General features: G+C 40.9%; 1 protein-coding gene across 2 annotated transcripts; it reads left to right on the plus strand.

The window, feature by feature from the left end:
• The first annotated feature begins 1,111 nt into the window (after nucleotides 1–1,111).
• On the plus strand, nucleotides 1,112–11,866 carry LOC126373214 (uncharacterized). Of its 2 annotated transcripts, none has more exons than XM_050019266.1 (4): nucleotides 1,112–1,343; nucleotides 8,213–8,413; nucleotides 10,427–10,583; nucleotides 11,408–11,866. In XM_050019266.1, the coding sequence occupies exons 1-4, from the start codon at nucleotides 1,257–1,259 to the stop codon at nucleotides 11,542–11,544; spliced, it is 582 nt and encodes a 193-aa protein (XP_049875223.1). In that variant the 5' UTR covers nucleotides 1,112–1,256; the 3' UTR covers nucleotides 11,545–11,866. The 2 variants fall into 2 exon arrangements, with proteins under 2 accessions (XP_049875223.1, XP_049875224.1); XM_050019267.1 differs by having other exon boundaries at nucleotides 10,430–10,583.
• The last annotated feature ends 1,545 nt before the right edge of the window (nucleotides 11,867–13,411 follow it).

A 13,411-nucleotide genomic window follows, 5' to 3' on the forward strand; every position in this document is an offset into this window, starting at 1 on the left:
TATATGTATGTGACAAGTAATAGTAATTAAATACATTAGTCAGTAATTCACCTAATTTTGAATAATAAAATATACGTCCTTGGAATGTTGCAGATACCAATTGAATGGCAACACTTACGTCATCAATGGGCTAGCAATCGCGGCTTGTCATAGGATTGGGCATACCATACTATTCTCTTCTTCTTCTTCGTCTTCTTATACCTTAGGTAGCCGCCCACTTTTTTAACCGCCTCAGCTCATCGCCTCTGCAATAGTCACACAGGGAAAACCGTCTTAATTTTTCCTTGCAACCTTACTTGATGTTTCTTCAAAACGTTTTACAGCACAATGCCATTCTGGACCTTGCAAATAAGATAATTGGGCCCATTAGCCGTTTGTCATGAACTCATCTTGCATGATGTGGTGTCTATATGACTGCTATAGTCCGATTACGCGCAGGATTGCGTCAGGACGCTATCCGCCAATCAACGAAAAGAGGATGAGCATTGGCCAATGAGAGCAAAGCCGATTGTGACGTTTGGGCTGTCCTGATACGTAGATATAAAGTCCTTATCATCAGGTCTCACTTTTGGCGAGTAGAGGGAGTAATGATACAGACTGCATCATGAATTGTTGCAGGGGTATTCAAAAGTAATAGGTAAGTAATGAAAACAAGTGCCATCTTCTATTTTGGCAAATTTCTTTTTGCATGTAATTGTTAGGGTCTCATCGGAATACTTATTCAATAAACTATTTATCGCTTCTATTTTCGCTTCGTGACAAAAAGCTTCTTCATAACTTAAAAGTTTATGTGGACTTTTGAGTTAATTCGTTTGGGGTTCGGAGTAGGAGTCTGCTCCGAGGGTGGGGGCTCAAGTTTTAACATTCATCGTCATCACCTTTCATCACTTCATTAATCATCGTCAAGATACAATTATATAAGACTTGGCTGTATGGGCATAGTTCTCTTTGCCTTGTCCTTCGGGGAAAAGCAACCAAAAAAAACTCTTTAAAATCGTGTCGGGAAATCTCGGCCTTAGCAGGATAAACCGACAACGATAAGTATTCCGCCAAATCGCCTGCAAGCGAACAAATACCTAAGTCTATAGTCATATCATGTAGGTATCATAAAGACTGATGTTTAGAAATAAGAAGACGGTCGTGCGATTGTCATTTATCACTCCAAGTTTGTATTTCTTTTTATTTTGTTTTCTTTTTCTAACCGGTCAGTAGTTCGAATATTTTTTAAAACGCAGATTTAAAAAGAGAACTTTAAAATGCGCATAGACATACCACAATGTGGTAGGTGTTGTGTGTGCATACCTCTTAGGCACGGCATCCTCATTTTCGGTTATCTTAATTTGGTAAGTTCGTTTTTATATTTTTTATTTGTTTATATTTATTTGATTGAGGGAGGGAGGGAGGATTTGATTGTGCCCAGCAGTGGGACGTATATAAGCTGTTTACGCTTATACATTGTTTTAAGTTTACGCGGTTATTATCATAATTAAAGCACATAATAACGGGTTCTTACCGCGTTTAAATGGGGATATGAGACTCCCGATATTTCGACACTGTTGCAAGTGCAATGATCACGGGATGACTGATGAGATTGGAGTGGAATAGGTAGATCCATAATTTTCTACGGGCAGACATATCTGTCTACCCTCTTTCTTTGCCGCTTGTTTATGTTTTTGATATCGGAATGTTCGGAACCATCTGAACTCGCACGAAACTCGGGAGTCTCATATTCCCATTTAAACGCGGTAAGAACCCGTTATTATGTGCTTTAATTATGTTTACGCTTATGCTTATATTTTCACTCACTGTGATCATGGATAACACCGGCTTGCTTCTCAAACGAGTAGCGCCGGTTCGAATCCCGGTACCGGACTAGCACCAATGAGTTATCTTAAGTGCAGTTTTCACTAATACAGCTGGTTTATATTATAGACGGCGATACGGCTCACCACCTATCATGTTGCTCTAACAGAAAGCTCGGTGAGGTGTGGGTATTCATCTTGCGATGGACCTCTGACTACCCCAATTGGGATATATCGTTATGTGTTATGTTGTTTATATTTTCTTCGAGTAGCGTTGTCTAAACTGTGTATTGGATATACACACATAACATAAAACATAAACATAAATAGCCTATATACGTCCCACTGCTGGGCACAGGCCTCCTCTCAATCAACCGGAGATGGTATGGAGCATACTCCACCACGCTGCTCCACTGCGATATACACACAATATATTAAAATAAAATGGACTGGAAACATTAAACAACACTAAGTAATATAACAATAAATGATATATTGTTTTAAGTTTACGCGGGTAATATCGGGAGTATCATATCCCTACTTTGAACGCGGTAAGAACCCGTTATTATGTGTTTTAATAAATGATATGTTTATAATATGAATATTCACAATAGCTTGATAATAATGGCAGCTTTGTAATTGGCATTACTTTCAGTAGTGTCTGGGTTTTCTTTTTTGCCATTAAACCACTACAGTCAGTGAGGTCAATAATTTTATTCACCAAGACTCCAAGGCTACGTCGCCAAACAATTGAAATGGCTTCGTTGCTAAAGCGTCGCCGTATGTGTTACCTACCTGCCATACATTTCGATATAAATTTATTGTTTGGCGACTGTCGCCGGCGACGTGGCCATATCGTCTCGGTGAGTTGTGGCCCTAAGTACAGTAATGTTGTTTGTTTGTCAAATACCAATTTTTGGTTTACAAAACTGTGACATAACTGTCTTCACAGTTAGTTAGGCAATCTGGTTTAGTTTGTGACTTCGCGTAAACCATAACATATCTGGTTTAGTAACAACACCAATAGGCTAGTTTCCAGCTAGTCAAATCAGTTACTTTTTACTAAATGTCAAAACACGAAATTATTGTGGAATTTGTGTAGAAATATAAAAAAGTCATAGAAAAACGTAATAAAATGTCGGACTTATTATTCTACATTTTTTGAAAATTTATAAGTTAAATAGAAGATAGAAAACGTTTTTCGTTAGTTTTAAATCCGTCTCTATTTTGTAATCAGAATTTTCTAGTTCATCTTGAACCTAGTACCCAATTTGTTTGATAAAGTACCTACTTAGGTAAGTACCTAATTTAATAGGCTACTTGACAACCCTACTCAAATGAGATACTTTTTAAGAAATTTCCTTTGGAGTTTGTATGGAAATACTGTCCTGTGACGTCATCAATAAAAGCTGTCAAAGGTCGTACTCATTGTTTTTTTTTTTTTTTTTTGGTATGACGCGGTTTGCGTATTTGCCACCGACAAAACGAGGAAACATTTCATAAAAATAAAAGGAATTTAGTGAAACAGGAATTTAGGAAGAAGGATCAGAGGATGGGGATACCTATATATTATAAGATAGGATTATAATTTTATATCATTAACACAGATAAATATGGATAAGAATTTATATATATCAAAGTTATTATATGAAAGAAGGATAGGGATACTAGTAGGTAAAGGGTTGTTACTTAATTTATAATAAAAGTCGAAAATAAGTCGAAAAGTAAAATGAGATTGATTTTTGATCACGTAAGACTGTCTTCTCAAAATCAAATCAAAAAAATTTCTAGATTAGCATTTTATATTTTATTTTTGACCCAGTCAAATACCCTATTTACATCTTAAATAGAAATAAAAAAGATTTATGATGACATGTCAGATTGCCAAATCCATATTTGTAATCGATTACACTGACGATTTTCTGCAATCTTTTACAATTTGGCTAAAGCCCTGATAATTTTACTTTAAAAGATCTTTTGTGTTTTTTATGATATAAATTAACGTATCTATCTACTTAAGGTACTTAATGAAACAAATTGTTTGGTCAAACGAATGAATGGTTTACGCGTGTTAGGCCGGGATTCCACTGACGCGGAGATGGGCGGAGACGTGCAGTTTTGACCAATCACAGCGTTCGAGAGAGCGAAAAACGAAGACGCTCTGTCACTCTCTCCCTCACGGTGATTGGTCGATTCCTGCACATCTCCGCTTCTCTCCGTACAGCTCCGCGTCGGTGGAAACGCAGCCTTACGCGGCTAAGGCCCTTATGCTTAGGGAACTCACTTAACTCACATTAAGAGAAAAGATCCAAAAATTCTGACACGGACGGGATTCAAACCGGAACAATCGTGTTAACAACTAAGTACTTACTTCCTGTATGAATTAACTGATCGAATCCACACAATGGTGAAAGTACTTATTAAATTCGTTCAATGGTGTGTCACAGTGTTGTGTGTAAGCAAGTTTAAGCGTTCAGACTCCTTCTTTGTTCAATTTGTTAGGATAATATTGGCTTTACAGGTAAGATTTTTTTTATTATGTATATCTCAATCAATCAATGAATAATACTTTATTGCACAACGACTTATACAAAGGACATAAACATACGAATAAAACTAAGCACAATAAGATCATCTTTCTTTCTTTCTTTCAATAAGCATACAATCTGACTTGCCCGATTGGGAATGAGTTGTGAGTTTATTTTATTTTAACATAAGCTCACGAGTATATTGGGGTAATCAGAGGTACATCCATCGCAAGATGAACTAAGTACCCACACCTCACCGAGCTTTATGTTAGACCAACGTGATAGGTGGTGAGCCGTATCGCCGTCTATAAAGGTCGTGCCAACTGTGTTAGTGAAAACTGCACTTGTGATAAATTAATAACTCATTGGTGCAAGTACGGTACCCGGGTTCTTACTCGGTGTTCGGTTATTTTTAACAGACTTCGAAAAAGAAGGCCAATAAGGGACTTTCCAATCGGCGTTCCCCAAAAACGCGATGGATGGCGTTGTTAAGTTTTTTCTTCGTTTATACTTCAATTATGAAAGATTAATTATGCATCTTTTATCTTTGTTTTTGGGTATAAATGATGTACAAATGATGTAATGATGTGTATTAAGTACATGTACCATCTAACAACAGCCTCCGTGGTCTAGTGGTTAGAGCGTCAGGCTCACGATCTGGAGGTCCGGGTTCGATTCCCGATGGGGAGATGGTCGAAATCACTTTGTGAGACTGTCCTTTGTTTGGTAAGGACTTTTCAGGCTTGAATCACCTGATTGTCTGAAAAAGTAAGATGATTCCGTGCTTCGGAGGGCACGTTAAGCTGTTGGTCCCGGCTATTAGCCGTAAAAACACCTTCACCAACCCGCAGTGGAGCAGCGTGGTGGAGTATGCTCCATATCCCCTCCGGTTGATTGTGGGGAGGCCTGTGCCCAGCAGTGGGACGTATATAGGCTGTTTATGTACCATCTAATAACCCTCAACTACAAAGCCAGTCGTGCGGCCGCTACTGTCGCTCTCGCATCGGACTTTAGGCTGCCCCCACATTGGGCGTTGGCCGAGCGTACGCGTTTCCTGAGCGTGCTGCCGGCGTCGGCGCGGCGCGGACGTCGCGTCAGCGCACCGTCTGCGGGGCGCGGGCTTCGCGTTGTCCAGCGCCGCACAAGCGCTGCGTGAACGCCGCGCAGACGCCGCGCTTACGTCGCGTTCCACGGGCGTTCGGCCGCCCGTGCCCCCCGCACACATTCCCCCCCGCGCCCGAGGCGCGCGTGCGAGGGGCACGGCGCGTTCGGCCGAGGGCTTAAGACGCGACGTCGGCGCGGCGCTTGCGCAGCGCTTGCATGGCGTTCGATGGCGCGACGCCCGCGCCCCACAGACGGCGCGCTGACGCGACGCCCGCGCCGCGCCGACGCCGGCAGCACGCTCAGGAAACGCGTACGCTCGGCCAACGCCCAATGTGGGGGCAGCCTTACAGCCATTTTAAAAGCTGCCACAGAAACGCTGTTTGAATCATCTGATAAAGATGTAAAGGCCTGAGATGAACGTAGAATTACTACTTCCACCCATTATTATTCAGCTCAGTAATAACCTGACACCAGGGTTGATGAGGTTGGTGGTATTCCACCTCACAACCCACACGACAGAAGAAGACGCATTTTATTCTTTATTTATTTATTCTGATCAAATTAAAGATGTATGTACTCCAGAGATGAGAAAAATTGTCCGACCAAGTAGTTAATATCATCTGCACTGTGGCACATTTACATTGTACAGTTGTGGTTTATGCACAGGATGGGGATCCTTACCTACTGCACTTCTTTAATTCGCGTCTTGTCACATCCACCGGATATGAGCGTGGTGTAATGTTATTCTATTTTAGTACTACACGTGTCTTATATAAAAACCATGTTATAATGTAACAGCAGATGTGTGAATTGTATATTTACACACCGCCCTTCTCGTCCTCGCTGTGTCCTGCGTGCCCGAACACCTGCGCAGGAGGATCTGATGAGCGCTGCAGATAGCGCCATACTTGTTGCCAAGTTCTGGGCCGATACTATTTAGTTTGTGATCGACACGATAAGAAGATTTACACACCCATTCCTCGCCAGCTATCTTTAAGTCCCAATGTAATAGGAAGCAAGCCTACTGCCATTTATCGGCAAAAATCTGGAATCCAATCTGGTGGTTATAAAAAAAAAACTCTTCGCGAAAGTAGTTTAAGGTAGAGAAAAGCTAGAGTTAGAGAGTAGCTTGTCTGTCGGTTTTTTATAGGATACACTTCGGTGGTGAGTGTGCCCAAGAACTTGACGAGGTAATTCCACTCACTCTGTTCCATCTACGCACAACTAGATAAGCGCTGAATGAGGGAAATCGTCGACCACGCCGGCGGGGTCGGTATCGGGGCCCTGAAGTGTTTGGTGTCGCGAGCTGATTGGCTGCCTCTATGGCAATCTAGTTGTCGACGATTTCCCTCATTCAGCGCTTATCGCTATCGACCCCCTAGGGTCGATTAATTCTTTCAAATATTTTTCCTCTCAGACGACGCCCTGAGCCGAGGTTCGCGCCCAACTGGGCACCCTCAGGCCTGTTGTCTTAAGCGTTGTACCGGGAGAGAGCCTTCAGCGCTCCCCATTTGTCCGGCTAAGTAGTTAATGCCATCTGCGGCAAATCTACAATAAGTCACGTCAAAAAAAGCACAACTAGATGTCGGCAGGTATTTCACCTTTATGTTGTGGATATACCACCAACCCGCACTAAACGTTTTCCCTCTTCCTTTTTGATGCGAACAGCAAAGGACTAGAAATGGCTGCCAACTCGTTATAATTTGGCAGTATTCAAGGCTAGAGTGAATAGGCATTTGCTAGGTAAGCCACATTCTAGACCACATCGTCCCTTAACATCAGGTGACATTGTGGTCAAACGCGACCCTATTTTATTAAAAAAACCACGTGATATCTATTATCTATGGAACTATATTACATGGAACAGATTAAAGGAAGGCGAACGTCGTGTGTTGTAAGAAAGAAGTCTTGAAGTGAAAGAATTGGCCTCTGATTGACAAGAATGGAGAATGCTACACCGACAAGAGCGTGGCTCTTAATTTAGTGACGATGATATTATAAAGGAAGAGTCGTGGTAGCCCAGTTGGTAAAACGCTTGCCCTTCACTTTGAGGTCGCAGATTCGAATCCAGCACAGGCCTAAACCAATGATAGTCGAATTTGTTTTCGAATTCACGTTTGGATCATAAATGGTTATCACGTGCTCAGCGGTGAAGGAAAACATCGTGAACCCACATTCCCGAGAAATGCATTTCGGAGGTATGTGACCTAACCTGTATTGGGCTGGTTTTTCCTTCGCGGGTTGAAAGGTCAGACAGGCAGTTCTGTAAAATACCGGACCTGTCAAATCTTCAACGCCCTTTAACGCTAGGGAGATGATGATGATATTATAAAAAAGATTACAGGATTATTATTGTTAAAATGTTTGCCGATCACAATACAGATTGTTTCTTTGCAATTATTAGGAAGAGGTGTGCATCGCTATTATGTCATCGTTCAAACGGCATTCTGAGCGTGTTGACTGATAGGTGGGACTCCCCACTGCTGGGCCACTGGATGCGCTTACATACTGAAGTGGACTTGCAGATACCGGTGACCAGGCGGTGGGAACCTGCTTATTAGTAATGTGTTGTGTTAATGTGTACGTTTTCTTGTTATTTGTAATTGTCGAGCAGTGTCGTGTGTAAATGTTTTTTTTTTTTAATCGTTCTATTACTAACACTAGATTAAGTTGTTTGTTGCTTGTTACTAACCACTATGGAACATGTCCGAAATAAACTCTTTTTTTTATTATTATGGATCTTGTCAGATGGTTTTAAGGTCCTTATGTTTGTTGCAGGCTTTCTCAACGTTCCTGTTGTCGTTCGAGATATGGCTGACCACGGTCCATGGCCCTGAGTACACGGTAGCGCAGTCGCTGCGGTCTTCCACCGTCTACTTGTACCGGGGGGTTGGCTTGTACTCACAGATGTGGTTCTACGCCCTCCTATACATCCTGGAGATACTCTTTAACATTCTCTTGCTGATCGGTGCACATATGGTAAGCTTCTGAGCACTAGACGTTCTTAAAAAAAAAACAAGCAATTTCAGTAATTGGGTATTTGACTGGGTCAAAGATAAATTATAAAATGCTAATCTAGAAATAGACGCTAGTCTCTGATGATCAAAAATCAATCTCATTTTACTTTTCGACTTATTTTCGAATTTTGTTTATGAATTAGATAACAATGAGTACGACGTTTGATCGGTTTTATTGATGACGTCACAGGACAATACTTCCATACAAACTCCGTAGAAAACTTTCGTTTTGACGTTTCGTAAAAAGTATCGCATTTCACTAGGTTGTCAAGTAGGTATCCTATTGGTACTAGGTTTAAGATAAATTATGAAATTCTGATTACTAAATAAAGACAGATCTAAAACTAACAAAAAACATTTTATTTTTTTCTATGTACTTAACTTATTTATGAATTCTAATCAAGAAAAACGTAATAATAAGTCTGTCATTTTATCACGTTTATTTATGACGTCATAGTTTGCTTTTTCATCCAAATTCCATAGTAATTTCGTGTAAAAAGTAACTGATTTGACTAGTTGGAAACTTTGGCTACCTAATATTGGTTCCTAGGGGGTTATTCCCATGCATTTCTATCTTTTAAATAGTCATTACATACACACATACATACATAAACTCATTCCTATTTTCCACCACGGTAAGCAGAGACTATGAAATTCCATTTGCTACGCTCCTGACATACTTCTCTTGCTTCCTCCACATTCATCAATCGTTTCATACACGCACGCCGGTTCTGAGTAGATCGTACTAAACTTCTTTATTAAATAGCCTAATTTTATTTTAAGCTATATCTGTCATTTTCTTATCCGTCTAAAAGGAAAGAGACGAGTAATCTTTTCTTTCCATATAACTGGTTACATAATGTTTTCGTAAGCGGCCATACGTAATTAGTTTCGTGAGAAGAAAAAATATTCGTTGTACGGTCATGAGCATTAATATGTATACACTTTGGTATCATGTCACATTAACATTTTTGACAAATTGTCACTAAATATCAAATTTGTTAGTGCGACAGAGTCCTAAAGTGGGTACATTATATTGCTCATGACTGTACGTAACTACCTCTAGTTTCGTAGCAAGACATTTTTTTCTTTTCTCTCTCTCTCTCTCTATTTAAGAGCTGCGCTCTTGTCGGTGGAGTAACCGCCATTCCTTTCTTCTTCCCGCCAAAACCTTCACCTCCCGATACGACACGACCTGCACCTTCTCTTTTATTTGTTTCATAAATGTTATCCTAGGTCTACCCCTTCCTCTCTTCCCTTCAATTTTTCCTTCTATAATGTTTGTTATAAATGAATCGTGTCGTATCAGGTGGCCAATCATATTTCCTCTCCGGTTCTCTATAGTCTTCAATATGGTTCTCTTTTCTTCAACTCTTTCCAGCACTTTTTCATTTGACACCATTTCAGTCCAGCTTATACCCTCCATCCTTCGCCAACACCACATCTCAAAAATTTTTCTTTTCATGTAATATAATTAACTGGTTACATAGCAATGGTTTCGTAGGCGACCGAAGGGGAAATTTATGAAACACACTTCAATTTTAGACAGCGATCGGGGCCATTAACCTTATTATAACTTAATATTCAATATTTTTTATTTGCATACTAAAAAATACTTAAATTAAAAATTGTTTATTGTCTAAGATAGTGTCCATTGTTGACACTATAGCTAGGACACACAAATGCTACAGAAGTATAACCCTGCTGCCTGAACTAGGAGACCTGTATCTCAGGAAGCAGTGTTCAGAAATTACATCTTTTATAACGTCATTTGAGGCAAACCATTGTTAAACTGAATTTATTTAACAAGAAACTGTGGTTAAATAAAAATAAATAAACATGCATTTTGTATGTTAATTGTGTTTGTGTGTTTGTATGTGTATATATGAGTGTATGTGTATATATGAGTGTGTGTGTGTTTGTGTGTGGTTGAAATGATGGTTGACAAGTTGGTGACTTTCCTTAACCCTTCCAGAAGCGTGCCAGGTTGCTGCGCGTGTACTACTACTACGGGATAACGACGTCGCTGGCGGCCCTGGTCAGCTTCGTGGTGATGAGGAACAGCGTCAGCTACGGCCGCCAGGACCTCCAGTACAAAGTGCTGGAGCTGGCCGTCGTCTTCTCAGGGCTAAGTAAGTGTCCACAGCTGTCTTACATACATATATGCAGTGTGTAAGTGACACCGTGGTCTAGTGGTTAGAGCGTCAGGCTCACGATCTGGAGGTCCGGATTCGATTCCCGATGGGGACATGGTCGAAATCACTTTGTGAGACTGTCCTTTGTTTGGTAAGAACTTTTCAGGCTTGAATCACCTGATTGTCTGAAAAAGTAAGATGATTCCGTGCTTCGGAGGGCACGTTAAGCCGTTGGTCCCGGCTATTAGCCGTAAAAACACCTCCACCAACCCGCAGTGGAGCAGCGTGGTGGAGTATGCTCCATATCCCCTCCGGTTGATTGGGGGGAGGCCTGTGCCCAACAGTGGGACGTATATAGGCTGTTTATGTAAGTGACACCGTATTGCGTAACGATAACTTTGATTAGATTAGACCATGATCACACCCCGGACACTTCATACAAACAACCTCGTTTTACACAGGCACCACACATTGACATTATCGTACACGCGCATCTGTGTGTGTGACGTCTGACGCCCATACGATTCAAGTCTAAACTACGTTCTAGGAGGGGTGAGATAAACCTAGCTCAGACACTGGTGGGGAGCGGAGAGTTGCCGTTCTATACGTATTATTATTCCTTTTTGTATGCCATGATTTGAGTTGATATCAAGTGGAATTTTCCATCGTAAAAGTTACAAAGGCCAGTACGTAATTCATCTAAAAAATGTTGTGTGCATTGCGCACTTTCTTTTGTATTGCTTTTTTAGATGAATTGCTTCGATGTAGCCTTTTTAACCTCCCTGTACTCCTGAACGGCTGACGGCCATTTTTAATTTCAGTGGTCCAAGCGTACCTGCTGCTCCTCATCCGAAGTGAGCTGAAGAAATTGGACCAGAAGAACCAAATGTGCTTCGTTAACCACGCGTCTGAGGTGTACGCGGACCTCTGCGACGGGGAGGGGAGGAACCCTCTGTAGGGTTTTTTAGCCTATTGCACGTCCCACTGCTGGGCCGGGTTTCCACTGACGCGGAGATGGGCGCAGAAGAGCGGAGATGTGCGGATTTGACCAATCACAGCGTTCGAGAGAGCGAAAAACGAATTCTCTCTGTCACACTCTCCCTCACGGTGATTGGTCGATTCCTGCATATCTCCGCTCCTCTCCGCCCAGCTCCGCGTCAATGGAAACTCAGCCTTAGGCAGAGGCCTCTTGTAAAGGAGATCTCCTCCAACCAAACCCTCATGATTTAAATGGAAACTCCAAGGCAGAGTGTACAAAGAAATAAATATGCATACTTAAATTAATGTATTTTATTTAATTCTAGCTTTCCGCATGACTTTTATCCGATTGCCAAAGAAGGAGGGTGTTTTTCGAGTGTATGTATGTATGTCTGTTTCTTTGTGGCTTTTTATGTATGAGGTATCGTTAGATTCGTCTTGATCACGGGAGTGAAAGTCCAACAGGATATTATTTGTATTCAAACTCAAATTCAAAAATATCTTTATTCAGTAGGTATAGTAGACGACAGGTCGACATGGCAATTCTCTAGTGACGTGACGTTTTCAATATCGATATATTTTTATTATGTATGTCACAAAATGTGAATAAAATGATACCACGTTTTCATTTAAGTTAATATTTATTCATCTGAATCATCTAACGTATCGCTACAAAAACTTAAAGAATCTTCGTCACTGGTATCTCCGACTTTTATAATAAAATCTTCCATTTCATTTTCCATTCCCATGTCTTTTTCCCAATATTTATTTTCAAGGTTCTGGACATGTTTTTCGAAATTGCTCCAGTTCAATTATTTTTCCGTTCAATGTCACAATTTTCTAACACTTTTCTAGCTAGTTCTCGAGCTTGAGAGTGAATTATTGGTTTTTTTGCTTGAACACGCGACGAAGATGCAACCGTAGCCATTTTTAAAACACAATAGTAATAAATTATGTGAGCGAGATTATAATCGATAAACGCGGTCGATACGGACTCGTGTGACACTAAGGTTAAGACGCCGCGGGGACTGTGCGGGTGTGCGGGGCGACCCCGCCTCCGCGGCTGACCTCATGCCCCGATTGCCATGTCGATCTGTCGTCAACAGTACCATAGTTTACACTTTGAATCGTCAATTTTTACATAACGAACGTCTCATCCGCCTAAAACTACTGCAGCTTCTCACAACCTGTATAGCCGGGGAAAAGAAGCTGCAAGAAAAACCTCGGCACAGGGCGTTAGACATTCTTTAAAAAAAAAAAATATAAAATATTGTTATACAATTGAGTAATTTAGCTGCCTAATAAGTACATATTTACAATTATTGATAAAGAATTTGTTAACGCCACCTGTTGAGAAGAAGAGAAAGATTGCTGTCAGTTGTCAATATACGTCTGCCCTGCTCTATTTATATCTTCCACTCGCTCACTCATTGATTGCGCTATTCGACACCAGAGGGCAGGAGCAGTAAAAAAATAGTTACTAGAAAAGACTGGTAACTTATATCATCATCACTAATTCAAGAGCCACGCTCTTGTCGGTGTAGCATTCTCCATGCTACTTTTTTAGGGAAAAATAGGGCAGTGGTTTCCCTCTTGCCTTCCGCCCCGCAGTACTCTGTCTGACGCAAGTGGGATGGCGCCCAGAGTAGTCAATTTCAAAGCCGTACTAGGACTCCTAACTAACTAACTAACTTACTTAGTTATATAATAATCTACATGCGGTAAATTAAAACAACTAAAAAGTTTAAAGTTTAGTTTTAAGTTTAGTTTAAGTTTAATTTTAAGTTTAGTTTTTAGTTTAAGTGGGCCAAAATTACAACTGATTGGTCCCCACAGGGTCGTCGACG

This window comes from Pectinophora gossypiella, chromosome 15 (assembly GCF_024362695.1).
Source record: "Pectinophora gossypiella chromosome 15, ilPecGoss1.1, whole genome shotgun sequence".
Taxonomy (NCBI): Eukaryota; Metazoa; Arthropoda; class Insecta; order Lepidoptera; family Gelechiidae; genus Pectinophora; species Pectinophora gossypiella.

What these genes read in the sequence shown, in the direction of transcription:
- LOC126373214 (XM_050019266.1), top strand. Translation starts at nt 1,257, where the DNA reads ATGCGCATAGACATACCACAATGTGGTAGGTGTTGTGTGTGCATACCT. An exon ending in TTTTCGGTTATCTTAATTTG is followed by an intron (nt 1,344 to 8,212) that starts GTAAGTTCGTTT and finishes TGTTTGTTGCAG; the next exon opens with GCTTTCTCAACGTTCCTGTT. An exon ending in TGCTGATCGGTGCACATATG is followed by an intron (nt 8,414 to 10,426) that starts GTAAGCTTCTGA and finishes TAACCCTTCCAG; the next exon opens with AAGCGTGCCAGGTTGCTGCG.